This window comes from Nerophis lumbriciformis, linkage group LG38, assembly GCF_033978685.3.
Source record: "Nerophis lumbriciformis linkage group LG38, RoL_Nlum_v2.1, whole genome shotgun sequence".
Lineage (NCBI taxonomy): Eukaryota > Metazoa > Chordata > Actinopteri > Syngnathiformes > Syngnathidae > Nerophis > Nerophis lumbriciformis.
Window position 1 is genome coordinate 13084402 of NC_084585.2, and position 19675 is coordinate 13104076.

Here is a 19675-nt window from a genome sequence, read left to right on the forward strand (position 1 = left end):
CACTGATGGAGGGAGCTGCCATGCAAGGCGCTAACCAGTACCCATCAGGAGCAAGGGTGAAGTGTCTTGCTCAGGACACAACGGACATGACGAGGTTGGTACTAGGTGGGGATTGAACCAGGGACCCTCGGGTCGCGCACGGCCATTTTTCCACCGCGCCACGCCGTCCCTTATATATATATATATATATATATATATATATATATATATATATATATATATATATATATATATATATATATATATATATATATATATATATATATATATATATATATATATATATATATATATATACGTTAGGTCAGGAAAAAATACAGAGGTTATATCATCATATTGTATCAGCATCCATATCATCCCTACAAGCCTGCAAAACAGGCTTGTAGGGATGATATGGATGATGATTTGAGACCCTCGTCAGGGGATGATGATATGATATGATGATGATATTTATTTTATAAAATCAGGGAAACCTGCAAAACAGGCTTGTAGGGATGATATCGCCTCTGTGTTTTTCCAGACCTAACTAACGTATATTCCGCTCTACCCCGGTATTGAGCACTGTATAACGGCTAAACCACAGAAACCTCGACTATATATATATATATATGTACATACATATATATATATATATATATATATATATATATATATATATATATATATATATATATATATATATATATATATATATATATATATATATATAAATATATATATATATATATATATATATATATATATATATATATATATATATATATATATATATATATATACATATAATCTTAGGACTATAAAAAGAATCTTAGGACTATAAATCGATCTATCGATTAATCGTTACACCCCTAATATGTATGTTCAGTACTGTATGTATGAATGTTTGTATGTACAGTACGTTTACCGTGTATGTTGATGTATGTATGTACAGTATATATGAATGCGTCAAACTTACTGGATCACTGAAAAGCCTGATGGAAGCGTGGCAGCGTGGTTGTTTTGGAGGATTGTGGGAGCAGGAGCAAAGGTGTGTTGTCTTGGTGGAGCGTGTGCTGCTCTGCACTGCCCCCTGTTTGAATGTACGGAGGTCCGTTTAGCGGCAGAAAATTGAAAAACTGGGAGAAGTCCATCAGCGACGAGGGCGAGGCCATCGAGTCACACGTCGGCGTTGATGTCGGAATCCTGGACAATTCCTGCCTCGCTTCGTCCATCATGGCGGCGTGAGAATCCATCTCCAGTTTGCAGGTAGAAAGTTGATATTGGCTTGCGGACGACGACGAAGGCGTGCTGCTTTGTAGCGCCATTAGGTAGCTCTCCAGTTCTCCCTTTTGGTTCTGCTCCCGTCCCTGTGAGGAGACAGCGTATGAGGTCATGTTGGAGCCTAATGGGTATTTATTTAACGCGGCGTTCGGGAGGGGCTCTGAGTCCAGGAAGGCGGTGGTGTAAATGTGCTGATGCGGCATTGTCGTCAACATGTCTGGTAGCTCAGCCATGGACTCAAAGACCGGAGGCTGCACCAAATCAGCTGGCTCACTTTTCACTCGCAACAGTTCTTGAGCGTGACTCTTCTTCACATGCCGGGTCAGGTGGTCCTTCCTGCCAAAGCGCTGCGCGCAGTATTGACACAGGAAGTCCTTGCGTCCCGTGTGGACCACCATGTGGCGCCGTACGTCTTTACGGGTGTAAAATTGCCGCTCGCAGTGATCGCAGTGGTGCTTTTTCTCCTTCGTGGCACCGGCGGACTTGCCGGCGTGGGTTCGGAGGTGTTCCAGGAGCACCGCGGTACTGGGGAACGTCTGCAGACACACCTGGCAGGTGAGGTCCCCGCTGTTGGCGGCGTGGAGGGCGAGGTGGCGTTTGAAGCCCAGCTTGGTGTTGTAGTTCTTACCGCACTCCTCACATGCAAATGCTTCTTTGTACGGGTCGTGGGTGTGAAGGTGATTCTTTAAGTGATCCTTGCGGTGAAACATTTTTTCACAGTACGAACACTTGTGGCTTTTTTCTGGCGAGTGAGTTGCCATGTGCCTTGGGAAATAAGACACATTCTATGATTGGGATATGTTTTTGTTTTTTACGGCAAGTCAAAAAAACACATGGTAACACTTTAGTATGGGGAACATATTCTAAGTAACAAAGACTTAATTTAGAGTTATTTGGACACTAGGGGAACATATTCTAAGTATCCTAACCCTAACCTTATTGAGGGAAGACTCTTAGGCCATGTCTACACTAAGTCATTTAACCCCTTAAACAAATAATTATTTAGCCTAAGCGTCGTTTCAGCCACACTAAACCAGCGTTTAAGGTTCCCCTCCTCGGACAAATTTTTACAACTGTAAGTCAGCCGTGTAATTCTTGAATCTCCAGCTCTTAGCTTTGTATGGACTCATTAATCGTTTACAAAGTGAGTTCGAAGAGGAAGAGACACCAGAAAGACCGCGCCCCACACAGAAAGTGACATCAGAAAGAACGCGCCATAACCAGCTTCATAATAAAGCTCGGAGCTAACCACTTGAAATATGAAGGTGAGTCATCCAGACATGCCTGTGTTTCTCCTTCTTCTACATGTACAGACGCTTGTGGAAATCACACATTAATACCTTAACAGAAAGTGATTGCAGCTATTTGGGATACAACACTTCTCAGACGGCAAGAGAACTTTCCAATGTCCGGGTCAGCTGTGATGCTACTTAGCAAAAAACTTTGTCCATTTGTTGAAGGAGAGACAACGAGAATGCGAGCTCCCGTGAATGTGATAAAAAAGTTAGCGTGTGCGTTGTATTACCTGGCCGTCGAGGGAAGACTACGGAAAACAGCGAATGCTTTTGGACTGGCAAAGCAGACTGTATCAGTTATTGTCCGCCATGTATGTCGCGGACTCGACGTCTCGGTCCAGAGTATATAAAGTCACCAAAAAGGAATGGACAAAAAAGGTGAAGACAAACGAGTGAGGAGTGTCCTGACCAGATATCTAGATCCCTAGATTGATTGTTGTAAAATGTTCTTTATCACATTGTTTACGTGTCTAATAAAGATTTGATTCATTTATGATGTCTCAGGTGTGATAAAGCCCACATAAACAACATTACCCGGTCTGCTTACTTTCATCTTCGGAACATTAACCGTCTTCGCCCATCCCTTACCCCTCATACTGCTGCCATACTAGTCCATAGCCTGGTCACCTCTCGCCTGGACTACAGCAACTCTCTCCTCTTTGGTCTCCCTCACAAGTCACTTCACAAACCTCAGCTTCTCCAGAACTCTGCAGCCCGGATAATCACCAGAACCCCTTCAATCCAGCACATCACCCCTGTTGTGCAGCAACTCCACTGGCTACCCACCAAACATCGTATCCACTTTAAAATAATTCTCCTCACTTTCAAAGCCATCCATAACCTCTCTCCATCATATCTCTCTGACCTGATCCATGTCGCCACGCCCTCACATTCCCTAAGATCCTCTTCATCCATCCATCTCACTGTCCCTTTATTTAAACTGTCCACCATGGGTGCCCGAGCTTTCAGCCGCTCTGCCCCACATCTTTGGAACTCTTTACCACCAGACCTTTGCAACTTAGATTCAACATCCCTCTTCAAATCAAGACTCAAAACACACCTATTCCTGACTGCTTATTCATTGTAATCATCTTTTCTTTTCTCTTTGTTGTTGTTGTTGTTGTTTTTATCCAATTTGATTTTATTGTTGTGATTTTGTACGGTGTCCTTGAGTGCCCAGAAAGGCGCCTTATAAATAAAATGTATTATTATTATTATTATTATTATTATTCACTACAATAGGGCCCCAGAGCACTTTGGATTCCAGTTCATTGAAATACCACAACACTGGATATTGTTCAGATAAGTTACATTTAAGAACTTGCACACAAAGCAACACTGGAGATGACTATGACGTGCGCATTTTCCGCGCATGCGTACAAGGTCGCGTTGCGCCGGCGGACGGAGGGGGGCGGGGTCTTAAACGGTGGCATTGTTGTGTGTGGACACGGATAAGGTTAGGTGGGATTTACCCTAAATAACCTTATCTGGCTTAGTGTAAACGGAGCCTAAGTCTTTGCTGTCGTCCAGCATTCTGCTTTTGTTTACTTTATAGCCAGTTCAATTTTACTTTCGTTTTGCATCGTCATCCCTATGCTTCACTGCCTTTTCCTTTCCCTTTTGTTCATTTTTAGTTTAAGCATTACATACCTTTTTACCTGCACGCTGTCTCCCGCTGTGGTCTGCATATTGGGATCACAACAAACCATCCTTGTCTCACCCGACACAATCCGACTTTTACAAAGCATGCGTACTAGGTGGCGCTGCGCCAGCGGACGGAGGTCTTAAACGGTGGCATTGTTGTGTGTGGACACGGATAAGGTTAGGTGTGATTTACCCTGGATAACCTTATCCGGCTTAGTGTAAACAGGGCCTTAGTTAATGGCTTACTGGTTGTATAATAAGGCCATGCAGAATAAGGCATTAATAAGTACTTAATAATGACTCACTAAGAGCCAATATGTTACTAATTTGCATGTTAATAAGCAACTAATTAATGGTGAATATGTTCCCCATACTAAAGTGTTACCAAACACATCATTACAAGTATAGCTGCCATCCACAGATGCTTGCAGTTACCTTAGCAGCTTGTATTTGGAGACAAAGGCCTTGGTGCATCCAGGCTGGGAGCAGAAGTATGGTCTCTCTCCGGTGTGAGAGTAGGAATGCACCTTCAGCTTCTCCACACTGTTGAAAGCTTTCTCGCAGTCTTCGCAGGGGAAATTCTTCTTGGGTTTTCCTTCTGCTCGCCTGCGCCTCCCCATGGGTGCCGCCAGCTTTGCCGTGTCCAGGACCTGGTCCAAGTGGACCTGGGTTCCTGCCGCCATGGCGCCCCTAAGGCAGGCTAGTTGCACATGGACATGTTGATGACCTCATGCAGGACTCATGAGTCTGAGAGACAGGATGTAAAACATCATCATGCAATATTGTCACTAACCATTGCAAATCATATACATGTTGTCAATTTGTGCTCGTACCACAAAAATTCACCAGAAAATAGACAACTTTTGTGGTGAACGTGGGATTTGTTGTCGTGGAAAAAGGTGGAACGTCAGCAAACAAGGAGAAAGCACTTATTAACTCACCAACACATCAACATTTGGCTGTTTGAGCATTATTATTATTATTTTTAAAGCAACTGTCAGGATGTGTCAAGGCTGTGATGGATCGAAAAAATGCATGACACACATCGGGATCGACGTGGTTTTGAATCGATCAGAAACGTGAAGTGAAACCGAAACGTCAACTAAATTGACAGCAGGTATCAATAAGCGAATAGGTGTGTTACTTTCAAACGGGACAAGTTGAGCAGGCTGCGATCAACTTTCATCAACTTAATTCGGATCGTTTTTTTTTTTAATATTTCCACAAAGTGCACATACGTGATTGTCGCACCGTGACAGTCACAGCAACTTTGACACAATTATGCACGTCTTTTTTTTTACAATAATATAACTTGTCCGCGGTGTCCAACTTTTCCCCCCTCAGCTCACCCGTTTCTCATAATTTGAATAACCCCGATATTTTAATTCAACAAATGAGTAACGGTATATCAAACTGACATGAAACTTACCCTGGACGCTTTGGCATCCTTTCTGTTGTGTTTTTCTTGACTTTCAACTATTTTTAGAATTTTTAATAATTTTTTTCTCATATTTTTTGCTAGACGCGACGGGCCCGAAATTTGTTTCCTTTCCTATCTTTAGAGCAGCCATTGTGTGTGCGCTGCAATGCAACCGCACTATGGTCTAAGTCACGCCCCTTTAAAGTTCCAAACTTCCTTTACATTTTTGAATAATTCGTTTCTACCCTCATATCAAAGTGATTTGGATTCATTGGCAACAACAACATTTTTAGAGTCCCAATACATTTTTTTTAAACATTCCAAACCTGTTTTATTCGACTTAAACGTGTAGGAATACCTACATCACCAACTCAATAACAATTGGCTAATTTCCTTGTCCGTCGGAAACGACAAGATTGACGGGATTCTATTGGCCGACGTTGCTGTCAATCAAAACCAGACGTGCTGTTGCGTTTCCTGGTACACAGTAGAAACAGTGCAGTTAGCATTAGCTTGAAGCGGACACTCAAATCTGAGGATTAATATCACATATTTCATTTACATTCAACACTCAAGTCTGTGGATTGATTTTAATATATTCCTTCTCCACCAGACACTGAAGTCCGTGGATTAATTTGATAAAAGGTTTTCTTAAGGTTACAGACTCGTCCTTGCTCTTCACTGGTAAGTCATTTACTGAAGTAACAGTTAAATAAATACTACTGCATGAAAGGCATACATTTATTCTGTATACATGTTACCTATGTCATGTATAGACTACATATATTTTTGAAATAAAGTCAAATCAAATATAGTTTACTCTTGTCCACGAGTATGTACAGTCGTGGTCAAACGTGTACATACACTTGTAAAGAACATAATGTCATTGCTGTCTTGAGTTTCCAGTAATTTCTACAACTCTTATGTTTTTGTGATAGAGTGATTGGAGCACATACTTGTTTGTCACAAAAAACATTCATGAAGTTTGGTTCTTTTAGGAATTTATTATGAGTCTACTGAAAATGTTACCCAATCTGCTGGGTCAAAGGCATACATACAGCAATGTTAATATTTGGCAAGTTTCACTGCAATAAGGCGCCTTTGGTAGCCATCCACAAGCTTCTGCTTGAATTTTTGACCACTCCTCTTGACAAAATTGGTGCAGTTCAGCTAAATTTGTTGGTTTTCTGACATGGACTTGTTTCTTCAGCATTGTCAATCAATCAATCAATGTTTATTTATATAGCCCTAAATCACAAGTGTCTCAAAGGGCTGCACAAGCCACAACGACATCCACTGTACAGAGCCCACATAAGGGCAAGGAAAAACTCACTCCAGTGAAACATCGATGTGAATGACTATGAGAAACCTTGGAGAGGACCGCATATGTGGGTAAACCCCCACCCCCCTCTTAAATGTCCACACATTTAAGTCAGGACTTTGCGAAGGCCATTCTGAAACCTTAATTCTAGCCTGATTTAGCCATTCCTTTACCACTTTTGACGTGTGTTTGGGGTCATTGTCCTGTTGAAACACCCAACTGCGCCCAAGACTCAACCTCCGGGCAAAGATAAGACCTGTGGTCAGATGAAACAAAAATTTTGCGGTTTGGCCACAATATCCAGCAATATGTTTGGAGGAGAAAATGTGTGTCATGATCCGTGGCCCGGATCATGTTTTGTTTAGTTATGTTCTGTTAGTTTTGGACTCCCTTAGTTCCTGTTTTGTGCACCTCTGGGTTTGTTTTGGTTTCCATGGGTATTAATTGGGTTCACCTGCCTCTGGTTAGTGGTCGGCACCAATGTTCCCTCTAATTGTTCATGTGTCTGAGCAAACACAAAAACTCCCTGATTATTCAGTGGAGCACATGTGAGCAACATCACATGTGGCAATACCAGCAGCACACCTGTCTCAAACCAATCTTTTATGATAACACTCAAATGAGAGGAGTCATTTTCATGAGATTATTTTGTAATAGTGATTTGGCCCACTTGTAATGAAAATAAAAGCAATCTTGTTTTTCATAAGCTATGGATTAGTATTGTACAATATGTCTGGGTGGGGGTCCTGCTTTGGAAATCATTTGTACCCCTTTCAGAGATCATATTTAGTTCCCCTTAAACATCCTCATGTTCCTGTAACTTTCTCTAGTAACAGCATTCCATGATTAATATCAATAAATTAACATTAATAATAAATGACAGTAGAATAAGCACACGTATGACTGAAGAGTCATAGTGTAGCTTTGTGTGGTTTGAGTTGTCCGACTTTTTGTGTGGCTATAAACGCACCAGTGGCTTAGTGGTATGCGTGTTGGTGACAGATGACAAGTTGGTTTTGGCCTGGTTTGTATGGCAGAAAATGACTAGTTTTTCGAGATAGAAGTTTTTTACTCATGTTTTTGGTGTGGTTATGGCCGAATATAAACAATTTTGCTCAATAAAGTGATCGATATAATTCCTGTCCTCGAAGCATCTCGATAGATGTTACAATAATTGAACCGTGTTGACGAACACCTTTAGGGCCGCTTGTTGTCACTGTCACTCAGAGTTGCATTGCAAAATTATACAGAATAAATGTGTTTATTTTTGTTTAGAATTCAGATGGGATTTGATTTGGGATTTGATTTGGTGTGCGGCATATATTTGCTGTGCGCAGAGGACGCTTGAGCAGTGCGCAATTGCGCAGGCGCGCACCTTAGAGGGAACGTTGGTCGGCACGCTCACCTGCTGTCGAGTACTACTCAGAGAGCTATTTATTCACGTTGCTCGCCACACTCTGTCTGGCTTCATTCTGTAAGGTGGGGGTCACATCTTATTGCGGGGTACACTCTCTCGAGATGCAGACGGACCACACCGGACAAAGCGTGCAGGTAGGAACATGATTTAATCTTCGTAAATCATAACACATACAAAAAAACAGGAAGCAAACCATAGGGCTGCGTGCCGGTCACACATGAAGCTAAGGTACAAACTTAGCACAGGAATCAAGAAACATAGAAAAGAGAAATAACCCTACGTGCCTGTTGCAAATAGCAAACAATGAAGCCAGACAGAGTGTGGCGAGCAACGTGAATAAATAGCTCTCTGATTAGTGCTCGACAGCAGGTGAGCATGCCGACCACTAACCAGAGGCAGGTGAACCCAATTAATACCCATGGAAACCAAAACAAACCCAGAGGTGCACAAACAGGAACTAAGGGGAGTCCAAAACTAACAGAACATAACTAAACAAAACATGATCCGGGTCACGGATCATGACAAGGCGAGGCCTTTAATCCCAGGAACACCATACCTACCGTCAAGCATGGTGGTGGTAGTATTATGCTATGGGCCTGTTTTTCTGCCAATGGAACTGGTGCTTTACAGAGAGTAAATGGGACAATGTAAAAGGAGGATTACCTCCAAATTCTTCAGGACAACCTAAAATCATCAACCCGGAGGTTGGGTCTTGGGCGCAGTTGGGTGTTCCAACAGGACAATGACCCCAAACGCACGTCAAAAGTGGTAAAGGAATGGCTTAAATCAGGCTAGAATTAAGGTTTTAGAATGGCCTTCCCAAAGTCGTGACTTAAACGTGTGGACAATGCTGAAGAAACAAGTCCATGTCAGAAAACCAACAAATTTAGCTGAACTGCACCAATTTTGTCAAGAGGAGTGGTCAAAAATTCAACCAGAAGCTTGTGGATGGCTACTAAAAGCGCCTTATTGCAGTGAAACTTGCCAAGGGACATGTAAGCAAATATTAACATTGCTATATGTATACTTTTGACCCAGCAGATTTGGTCACAATTTCAGTAGACCCATAATAAATTCATAAAAGAACCAAACTTCATGAATGTTTTTTGTAACCACCAATATGTGCTCCAATCACTCTATCACAAAAAATAAGAGTTGTAGATATTATTGGAAACTCAAGACAGCCATGACATTATGTTCTTTACAAGTGTTTTGACCACGACTGTATATGTTGGAATTAATTTGAAACAAAATATTGTGAAACATTAGGGATGTAACAATTCATACCACGACCATTGTGATTTAAAGCAGTGGTCCCCAACCCTTTTGTAACTGCGGACCAGTCAACGCTTGAAAATTTGTCCCACGGACTGGGGGGGTATGGTATTTATTTATTTATTTATTTATTTTTGTCATAAAAAAATACAATCATGTGTGCTTACGGACTGTATCCCTGCAGACTGTATTGATCTATATTGATATATAATGTAGGAACCAGAAATATTATTAACAGAAAGAAACAGGTTGGTGCAGTAATTGTAAGTGTATCTTGTGTTTTTTATGTTGATTTAATAAAATAAAATACAAATAAAAAAAAAATAAAAAAAAAAAAAATATATATATATATATATATATATATATATATATATATATATATATATATATATATATATATATATATATATGTATATATATATATATATATATATATATATATATATATATATATATATATATATATATGTATATATATATATATATATATATATGTATAGATTTTTTAAATTTCTTGTGCGGCCCGGTACCAATCGATTACCGGGCCGTGGGACCACTGATTTAAAGGATCACGGTTATCATTATTATCGCTGTATTGTTGAATTTGCTCAAAAAGTACTTAAATAGACTGTCTTGCATTCATGTTAGCATCTAAGCTAGCTAGTCATTAGCGCGCTAGCTGCTTCTTTTGGAAATTAGCAGTATCCACATTAGTTTTTCAGTGTGGTAATCAATCATGTTTTTTGTTGATATTAAAAAATATTGATCCAACTACTGTAGTCATGACCATATACTAATACTATTGTATACTTGATATCGTTATTGTCAAAATGTTATCGATCCGCCCACCTTTGTTTACTTTTAAGAGCTCTAGCTTACAGTTAGCATATCCTCCTATGGTGTGTTGTGTAGCATGTTTAGCTATTCTAGTGATAGTAGTAGGTGTAGGAAACATAGTTTATTTGCCGCCATGGAGGCGAGGATTGCTGTCTTAGGAGTGGCTTTGCACTGTGGAGGGACATTAGCCGCTGATGAGGTGTTGTAGTTCATGTCAAGAAAATGAAAAACCAGTCATTTATAAGTTATACGACATACAATGACACAGTACTGCTGCTGAAGTCTTGACAAAGGACTGCCGCAAGATGGCAGACAGCTTGGCATATGATCCGGTCAACCTACTTTCGGTTTAGGGTATACAACAAAAAGGAAATACACTACCAAACAGCGGTACCTGCAGTGAGCGAATCCGACCACAAGACACATTAAACTACGCTGGGGGCATTACAATACATATTATGAAACACCTCATCATCCTATAAATAAATGTAAAAGCCGGGATTATAATGAGTCTTTTATTTTAACCAAACAGGTTATTTCGTTAACTATTGTAGTATTTTTGTTGAAATACAATAAAGTATAAATTAACCATTTGACAACATGATTAGAAGCTAGAAAAAACAAGTGTGTGTGAATGCTGAAAAGCCGAACAAAAATGCTAACAGTCAGCATGCTTGCCAGATACCGTCAGTTCACAAAAAATATGTATTTTATGTGTATTACTGGGATGTTACTGATGTCACGTGCGGCTCGCTTTCCACCCAATGAATACTGGTGGTGGTCAACCTAGATCTGTTCTCAATAGGTACTTGGCGCCATTTAGTCTTTCTCAAAGAAAAAATGCACCATACTTGTGTTGTTTTCGCCTGTATGAATCGTTTAAATAGCAGAAAAGATAAACGTTTCTTCAGAGTTCCTCAAGAGGTTATCATAAAGTGTACCATGTTTTTTCCGTCTTTATCAAAATATAACGATAAATGCCAACATTGTGTATGTGCTGACACCTTCATTTATAATTGTTGCCTTTTGGTAAAAGCTTAACTCTTTTAGGTTTTGCTCACATCTGCTTTCTTTTATTTAGACATGCTGAGTAGGTGCTTTACGAAACACTTGTAGCAAACATGTGTTTAAGAAATACAAATGATATCAAGAACATACTTAAAGGGGAAATAATATACGTTAAAAGTATATTAAAAAACCATTAACAAAGTGATCACTGCAAACTCTTGCATTCTTCTACTGCTCCCTTGGACTGGAGTGTGAGCTACATGCTTTTCTCGTTGTTGTTTTGTAAATTCTTGCACTCTTCGGGCCTTTTTGATTACCTCTCGAGGGACTCTAAAGAAACGTTTATCCTTTTCGCAATTTGAACAATTCGTACAGCCGAAAACAACACAAGCATAAGGCAATTTTTCTTCGAGAACAGAGCTAGTTTGACCACCACTCATATTTAATGGTAAGGACGTGAGCCGGACGTGACGTCAGTAAAATCCGAGCAATTGACTAAACTTAGCAGGGAGTATTTTGACTTGGGAACAATTTGAACCGGCTGAAAAATGTGGACTGTTTAACAGAGAAAAAGTGGGAAAAACGTGAATATTTTCCTGCATCCACACAATTAGGTCAAAAGTAGGGATGATACTCGAAACCGGTTTTCCCGGTTGTTCGATAAGAAAAGAACCGAGTCCTCGGACTCGAATCCCTTTTTGAGAACCGGTATCCGTTATCGAGACCACTATAGTTAAGAAAAAGAGTTGCTTCTTTATTCGAATCCCTTGGAACGAATTCCGTCCCGACCAGAAATGCTCCGTGAGACATCACAAGAAATTACGTCACGTAGCTCAGTCATTAGGCGCAGATAGTGAAAGCAGGAAAAACAATGGACCGGTTCAGTAATAAGGTTCAAAACAAAAGGTATAATCCAATGAATAACTTTACTGAGAGATTTGAGCAGGGTACAAACACATGACGAACACTTTTACGACCAACCGGAAACATAGCAACCAGGCTAGCAACGCACCTCCTCTACGGCAGCTGTCGCAACGTTCTTAAAGCAATCGCAGCACATGAATATATATACAACATATATGACATGATCTCCCTTTTTTAACTTTTGTTTTTCTTTCCTTGTAAACAAAACAAAATCACACTGTGTATGTGTTGTCTGTCTAATTATAAATAATGCAGACAAGGCGTGTTGGCTGAGTTCTTGACGTTTACTTTCACAGCGTGCTCATAACCTCATTCTTAGCTACCGGGTGACGACATGCAACAACATTTTTCGGGGCTACCGCACATGCTCGTCTCTCCCGTTGCATGCTGGGTAGTGTAGTTGTTATATTCCCTAGCTCATAACATCTTTCCCCCTATAAAGAAATAATGTTAACTCAATAAAGTGTATTTCTTTTTTTAGCTTTAACTTTTCATTTTTTAGCATTGTAACCACACTTGCAAACAACTTTTCTCTTCATAGAATTTTTTTTCAATAAAGAAATAAAGTGCAAAAATGTCAAAGCATCATAACAAACAGTTATGTCAAATAGCAGCAGAAGTGCACTTTTTGGAGAGCCGTATTATTTTCAGTTTTGTGCCCAAGGGACTGGTTTTATTTAACACAATATTATTATTTATACACCTATAGTGATCACAGAGACAGGTTGTTTTTGTGTTACTGTATATATTTGTTTTTCTGAAAAATCCCACTTAATATACTTTGGGTAACAACAATCAATATTTATTTATTTTATTTTATTTTCTTAGGGTGGTAACAGTCAGTATGTATTTATTTATTGGATTAAATTGTTTTCTTATATAATAAAAGTGAGCTTTTGTTAAACCAAACATTGTGTGTTTTTTTCCATATACAACAACCTATCTGGACTCGATAAGAGAATCGATAAGAGGATTCGATAATAGGCTCAAACTCTATAATTTCTTATCAAACATCATCCCTAGTCAAAAGTAGTAGTTAGTGGCAACATAGACATTTCACACTTCACATGCGGTTATTAAACCAATGCTGTGTTGAAAGCACGATACAAGTAATATTAAACATCTGTTTTGTCATGTATGTGTAACATGTTTTTTTTTTTTCAGAGTTCCAGATACAAATGGACAGAAATTCCAGTAAAATTCGGAATCAGGACTTAAATCCATGCATTCAAGTGAGTGCTCCACATTTTATCCTAGGAATCAATATAAAATGTATGTGTTCTATACAGTATATAATGTTGTAAAACTTATTGGATTATCTTTCTTTTGTATTTTTTAGGAAAGCAATGCTTCTCAAAAGTGTTTGGATGCTTACAACTATGATAAGAACATGTGCAGCGCCTACTTCCTGTCTTACAAGAATTGTAGAAAATATTGGGTATGCATGATTTTTTTCTGTCTTAGAAGAAACTATGAAAGTAAGCTACTGCCAAGGTGCCTTTGAGCAGAGCACTAGAGATGGGACCAAATGTGCCGAGTCTTCGAGGTAATGGAGGGGACGTTTCCGCGAAGCGCGTATCAAGGCTTACTTCATTTAGGGGAGGAGCCGGAAATGATGACATGTGAAGCCTCGGTGCCAAGGTGTACCACGTGACCACTTCGGGAAGCGGTTCAGATTTGCCGGGAGATTCGACAACTCATAAACCGCCCAAGCTCCATTGAAAATGTGAGCTTTTGAGACTTGTGGTCAGTTTGGAATATGGATAAAGAATACAAATATTTTTTTTAAATGCCGCCAGAATCGAAGAAGGACGACAAACTGAATCCAAACGACAAACTTGATGTCCATTTGATAAACTTAATATTTTCCACCTTGGGTCGGTGACGTCATCAGAACTTTGGTAGCACAATGGTTCGCACATTCGCCTTTTATTCTACAAGACGTGGGTTCGATTCTTGGCAGCGTCAGTTCTCAAATGTGTTTATCACTGTAAGCATTACATTTGTTAAAGTAAAGCATTCTGTGTTTATTTTTTTTAACCAGCTTCCAGAAATCAATAGCCGGATAGTGGAAATGTTTTGTCAAAAAACAAAAAGAATCGCCTAAAACCAAAACTAAAAATTAACTAAATCCCCTTTGTTCTGTACATCATTGTCCAAGTTGCATTGTATTGTCATCTTCCTCTTTACGCCATTTCCTCAAGGTGACAGAAAAAACATTATACAACCTGCCCTATTAATATGATTCTACCATGTTGGTAAAATATAAACACACAATAATATATGTACAAATATAACACATGAAACATATTTTATTATACTTTGTTGATGTACCTAGCAAAAGCAGTTTGTCAAACATTTATTGTGATTTATTGACATTTCCAAGAGGCATAATAGATGCCACATTTCAATGCATCATACATTGTGCAGCTGTTTGTAATCAAACATTTGACCAGCAGGTGGAGTCTTGTGCCGAAGCATGTATTGAAGCTTCAGAAATTCTAGAACCAATTGGCTCAAGTGTTTCAATGCCTCATAAGGCTTCATCTGACCATCACTACAAAGCACTGAATCAGAATCAGAAATACTTTATTAATCCCGGAGGGGAAATTTAAATTTTAAATTTTAAAACCCTCTCACACTCATCTTCAGAGACTCAATTGAATTTGAAAAGTGAAATTATTACATAAATCTGGGCCAGCCCTTCAAGCAATGTGGCTCATCTTATAGTTCTTCATATTCATGATCCATCATGAATGTTATATCTCATAGGAAGAATATAGCTCACAGTTGCTAGTCTTAAATACTTCAAGCATTATATCACCATCTAATGGTGGTTTCTCAGTATGCAGTGTGATTAGGTGTACCTTCCCAAAGTCGTGTGGATTTGTGGTAAGAGTGTTTCTTATGTGGTCTTCACAGCACAACATCATGTTGCAGAGGAGGAGAGAAGGAGTGGAACCTGACATGCCAACAGCTGCAGAAAGGCAGGACATTCTCTCTGCACATGGAGTAAAACCCTATTGACCTGTATGACTTTATCGTGGATGGTAACATTGTTATGTAAGTGACGTGAAGGATAATGTAAGATGATTCTTTTCACTGTAAAAAGACACTTTTAAAGTATTCTGTGCTTTTTTTGAAGATTAAAAAAGACTGCAAATGTTTTACCTCAGTTTATATTTCCACTGTTATTGTTTTTTTTATTTGAGTAAAACCAAGTGTGGTTGACTTTTAGCACTGCTTTCCGTCACTAATTTCACTTTATATTTTTATGTATTAGTTGAAAGCTTATCGTGTCGAAAAATGACCTTTTTAATAAATCGATTACAAGTCTTGTTTATGGCGGAACTTTCTGCGAGGGGGCGGAACTTTTGTCAAGTCGGAATGATTTTGGCGGTGCACTCAAAGGTCAAAACAACCCAGTTATTAAAAAGTGCACGCCGTGCATTTTAACATAATATAATTATGTTTTAAAAGCCGGATAAATTATCTGTTTTTATGTATTAGTTGAAAGCTTATCGTGTCGAAAAATGACATTTTTAATAAAACGATTACAAGTCGTGTTTCTGGGCTTCACGGTGGCAGAGGGGTTAGTGCATCTGCCTCACAATACGAAGGTCCTGAGTCGTCTTGGGTTCAATCCCGGGCTCGGGATCTTTCTGTGTGGAGTTTGCATGTTCTCCCCGTGACTGCGTGGGTTCCCTCCGGGTACTCCGGCTTCCTCCCACCTCCAAAGACATGCACCTGGGGATAAGTTGATTGGCAACACTAAATTGGCCCTAGTGTGTGGATGTGAGTGTGAATGTTGTCTGTCTATCTGTGTTGGCCCTGCGATGAGGTGGCGACTTGTCCAGGGTGTACCCCGCCTTCCGCCCGATTGTAGCTGAGATAGGCTCCAGCGCCCCCCGCGACCCCAACGGGAATAAGCGGTAGAAAATGGATGGATGGATGGATATCATTTCAAGGAATTTATTCAGACTAAATTGAGGTTTGTGTACTGTTCTGACTTTTTATCAGTCTGTATTAGGGTTGTTACGATACCAAAACTTCAGTAATCGATACTGATACCTATGAATTTCCATTAGTTAAAAAACACCTAATCTAACTCATGTACTTTTACATTCATAAATATTTATTTCCTTGTTACGTTATGCCTTTTTGCTTTATTTTTCACGAGCCCATAACAAAAGAGGGCCGTTCAAAGTGTTGCCAAACAGGCAAGTTTCTCCAAGCAGTGTTTTCTTCGCACTTATTGAAGTGATAAAGGTTGGCTTGCATGCTTCTGCAGGTTTTCTGCACGCATGTGGTAATGCACACTCCCTGGGCTTGTGGTGGCGGATTTCCTGTCTCAGTCGGTGAGCGCTTGTATTTGAATATTGAATCAATGCACGACGCAATGTACTCCTCTCTTTCACTTTAAATACGTAGCGCTACTCGCCAAATATAGCGACAAAGTGGCTAAAGAGCATCACAAATCATTTCTGCTACGTCTTTGGAAGAGCAGGTGCATTTGGGTGATGTCGTGAAGCGGAGTTACACCACATCTACAGGTACGCTACACTTGTGCTTCTCAATTATTTTCGGTTACACTCCCCTTAGGAAGTAGAAAACATTTTGTGGGACACCAATGCATCGAGTCTAAGATGACAAGCAAAAAAAACTAAACATTTTTATCCTGCTTCTAAATGTATCATAATATGATATATGTTTTGCCTTGTAGTTGACACACCATCAGCAGCTTCTCCATATTTTCATAGATACATGTCTGCGTTTAGAAATTGTTTAACCTCATTGGCTGGAGTCATCGACTCATTCTGCTTTAGTATGGTGCAGACTAACATTGCTATGCTCCAAATGCTTCACAAAGTTAGCTAGCTACACTATGTCATTTTGTTGATGATTTATTTCTTTAATTCAATGAATATCATCCACTCCTTCTCAGCACTGTCTTTCATTCTCACTTGGGGCAGCATAGCTTGGTTGGTAGAGTGGCCGTGCCAGCAACTTGAGGGTTCCAGGTTCGATTCCCGCTTGCGCCATCCTAGTCACTGCCGTTGTGTCCTTGGGAAAGACACTTTACCCACCTGCTCCCAGTGGAGAGACGGCTCATATCCCAAAAACTTGAGATGAGACACTGTATAGCACCATTGCACTATACTTTAATTGCACAAATACTAATATCGGCACTCAGAGTTTAGGTTCCTAAGCATGTTTTATTATATCTCTGATAACTTCCATCCATTTTCTACCACTTGTCCCTCTTAGAGTTGCGGGGGTGCTGGAGCCTATCCCAGCTGCATTCGGGTGAAAGGTGGGGCACACCCTGGACAAGTCGCCACCTCATCGCAGGACCTTTCAATGTTTCGAAAATAATCCCTGGAATTATGCAGTGATAGAAATAATGTCTCTTCTATATAAGGAAAAATTGTCCTGTAAGAAAATGATGGATCATCTTTTTATGTCCGACTGGATAAATAAATAATATTAAATCATATTGTCTATATTAGTATATCTAGCCTTAACAAAATCGTTCTCCCAAACATTCAATGATATGATGTTAATAATATATTACCTCAATGAAGAAAACACATTTGGTTTCTCTAATAATACAAATTAATTCTAATGCTAGTCAATTTATTGGCATAATAAAAATCAGGACTTTTGTCAGGTTTTTGTACAATATTGGTGTTTAGTATATTTCATATCACAGTTATTGTGACCACTTAACACCTTTTGTGTGAAGATCCATTGCTCCGTTTTAGTAGTTGTGCGTTTCAATCGCACCTCAAAACAGTATTTTCGAGTTTTGGTTGTTTGGTTTAAAGAAAGACTCTCAAGTGACCAGTCAGTCACTTACTCCAAACTTGATTATAAGAAGCTCGACAAATCCTATAAAGTCTTTAAGACTCTCATGGATTACCAAACAACTTAGTGAATGAAAAGAGCAGGCACCTTCTTTCTGTTCAAGAACCTTCAAGAACATTTTGGGGCTCTCGTCTATAAATGTTCTCATTCATCTCAGGGCAATTGATCGATCGCAACCGGACTGTTTGGTTTGTTTTAGAAGACGTTTCGCCGCTCATCTGAGTAGGCTTCATTAGTTCGTGCTCATAGACTTAGATTGGCCAGAGGACTTGGTCTGATGACTAGATCTGAACAATTTAAGTATATGAGCACGAACAGAGGAAGCCTACTCAGATGAGCGGTGAAACGTCTTCTAAGACAAACCAAACTGTCCAGTTGCGATCGATTGAGATTGAGATGATTCTGGGCTCTCGTGTCTCTGACAGCAAACATCTGTATCAAACCAATTAGCACAATTTCCCATAGTTGTAAATCACCAACTATTTTAAAATGTTTCTGTTTTTTCCACTTCTTCCAGGCATTTTTGGTGATTGTTGGAGGCTTACATTCCTGAATTCGAGGCAGCTTTTTCAAAAAGTTGTGATGTTTTGAGGCTTATTGTTACGGCACAGCGGGGAAGAAGGAGACGGCACAGAGGCAAGGATGTTGTTTAGTTCTATTCATTATGAATACAGTATTATGAAGTGTGAAACTAACCAAAATATGTATGGTGCGACTATGTGTAGAGATTATCTGAGGAGTGTTACCGGGAGTGTTGAGCGAGGTGCGGAAGTCCAAGGAGGGCAAGGCAAGCTCAGAGGTCCAGGGACAGGCAGGAGGTCAGGGGCAAGAGCGAGGCGTCAAAGTCCGTATCCAAGCGGGAGGTCGAGATCCAAAGTGGCAGCCAGGAAACCCGAAGGAATACGGGGAGACGAGACACACAGCTCGTCACCAGGAAACGTAGGAATGCTGCTGGATGACACAGGAACACAAGACAAATGAACACGGACGGGGAGAAACACAGAGAGAGAGAGAGAGAGAGTGAACATAGAGCTAGAGACGTGTCGGCTTACTGTACGGAACAGGTAGCTACAGGTTTGCGCTGGCTTAAGAAGCGCAGGGAACTTATCAGCGTCAGGTGTGTTGAGTGCTGATTGATTGCAGCTGCAGGAGTGGCGCACGCAGGAGGTGCACTCAGCGGAGCGCACAGATGAATGCGCATTGGAATGCGCCTGGGCCGTGACACTTATTTTTTTCAATAGCTTGTGATTTTATGAATTTGTTAATGTTTTAAGTGTTCCTTGTAACCTTAACGCCAAAAAGCATGTGATTAAAAAAAGAAAGAAATGGAAAACAAATACCAGTTGTAAAGCACACAGTCTTAAAAGTAGACACTAGAGAGCAGTAAAAGCACATACTCAGAGCTC

The 19675-nt window shown here is 39.9% G+C and overlaps 2 protein-coding genes across 3 annotated transcripts; one reads left to right on the plus strand and one right to left on the minus strand.

The window, feature by feature from the left end:
- Window positions 1–807: 807 nt before the first annotated feature.
- On the minus strand, window positions 808–5750 carry LOC133578348 (zinc finger protein PLAG1-like). Its single transcript, XM_061932710.1, has 3 exons — window positions 5629–5750; window positions 4635–4946; window positions 808–2025 (listed from the first exon to the last, which is right to left on the minus strand). The coding sequence occupies exons 2-3, from the start codon at window positions 4880–4882 to the stop codon at window positions 960–962; spliced, it is 1314 nt and encodes a 437-aa protein (XP_061788694.1). The 5' UTR covers window positions 4883–4946; window positions 5629–5750; the 3' UTR covers window positions 808–959.
- Window positions 5751–5978: 228 nt separating this feature from the next.
- Window positions 5979–19223, plus strand: chchd7 (coiled-coil-helix-coiled-coil-helix domain containing 7). 2 transcript variants are annotated; one of them, XR_012049399.1, is made up of 6 exons: window positions 5979–6303; window positions 13566–13633; window positions 13741–13839; window positions 15324–15464; window positions 18787–18905; window positions 18995–19223. XR_012049399.1 is itself a non-coding variant. In XM_061932444.1 (4 exons), exons 2-4 carry the CDS (start codon window positions 13580–13582, stop codon window positions 15426–15428), a joined length of 258 nt encoding a protein of 85 aa, XP_061788428.1. In that variant the 5' UTR covers window positions 5985–6303; window positions 13566–13579; the 3' UTR covers window positions 15429–15738. The 2 variants fall into 2 exon arrangements, 1 of the variants encoding a protein (XP_061788428.1); XM_061932444.1 differs by lacking the exons at window positions 18787–18905; window positions 18995–19223 and having other exon boundaries at window positions 5985–6303; window positions 15324–15738.
- The last annotated feature ends 452 nt before the right edge of the window (window positions 19224–19675 follow it).

Bases quoted from the DNA above. Each gene is read 5' to 3' on its own strand.
- LOC133578348 (XM_061932710.1), bottom strand. From the start codon at position 4,882: ATGGCGGCAGGAACCCAGGTCCACTTGGACCAGGTCCTGGACACGGCA. The intron at 2,026-4,634 runs GTAACTGCAAGC...TTATTTCCCAAG, and splicing joins TCCAAATACAAGCTGCTAAG to GCACATGGCAACTCACTCGC.
- chchd7 (XM_061932444.1), top strand. From the start codon at position 13,580: ATGGACAGAAATTCCAGTAAAATTCGGAATCAGGACTTAAATCCATGC. The intron at 13,634-13,740 runs GTGAGTGCTCCA...TGTATTTTTTAG, and splicing joins ACTTAAATCCATGCATTCAA to GAAAGCAATGCTTCTCAAAA. The intron at 13,840-15,323 runs GTATGCATGATT...TGGTCTTCACAG, and splicing joins AGAATTGTAGAAAATATTGG to CACAACATCATGTTGCAGAG.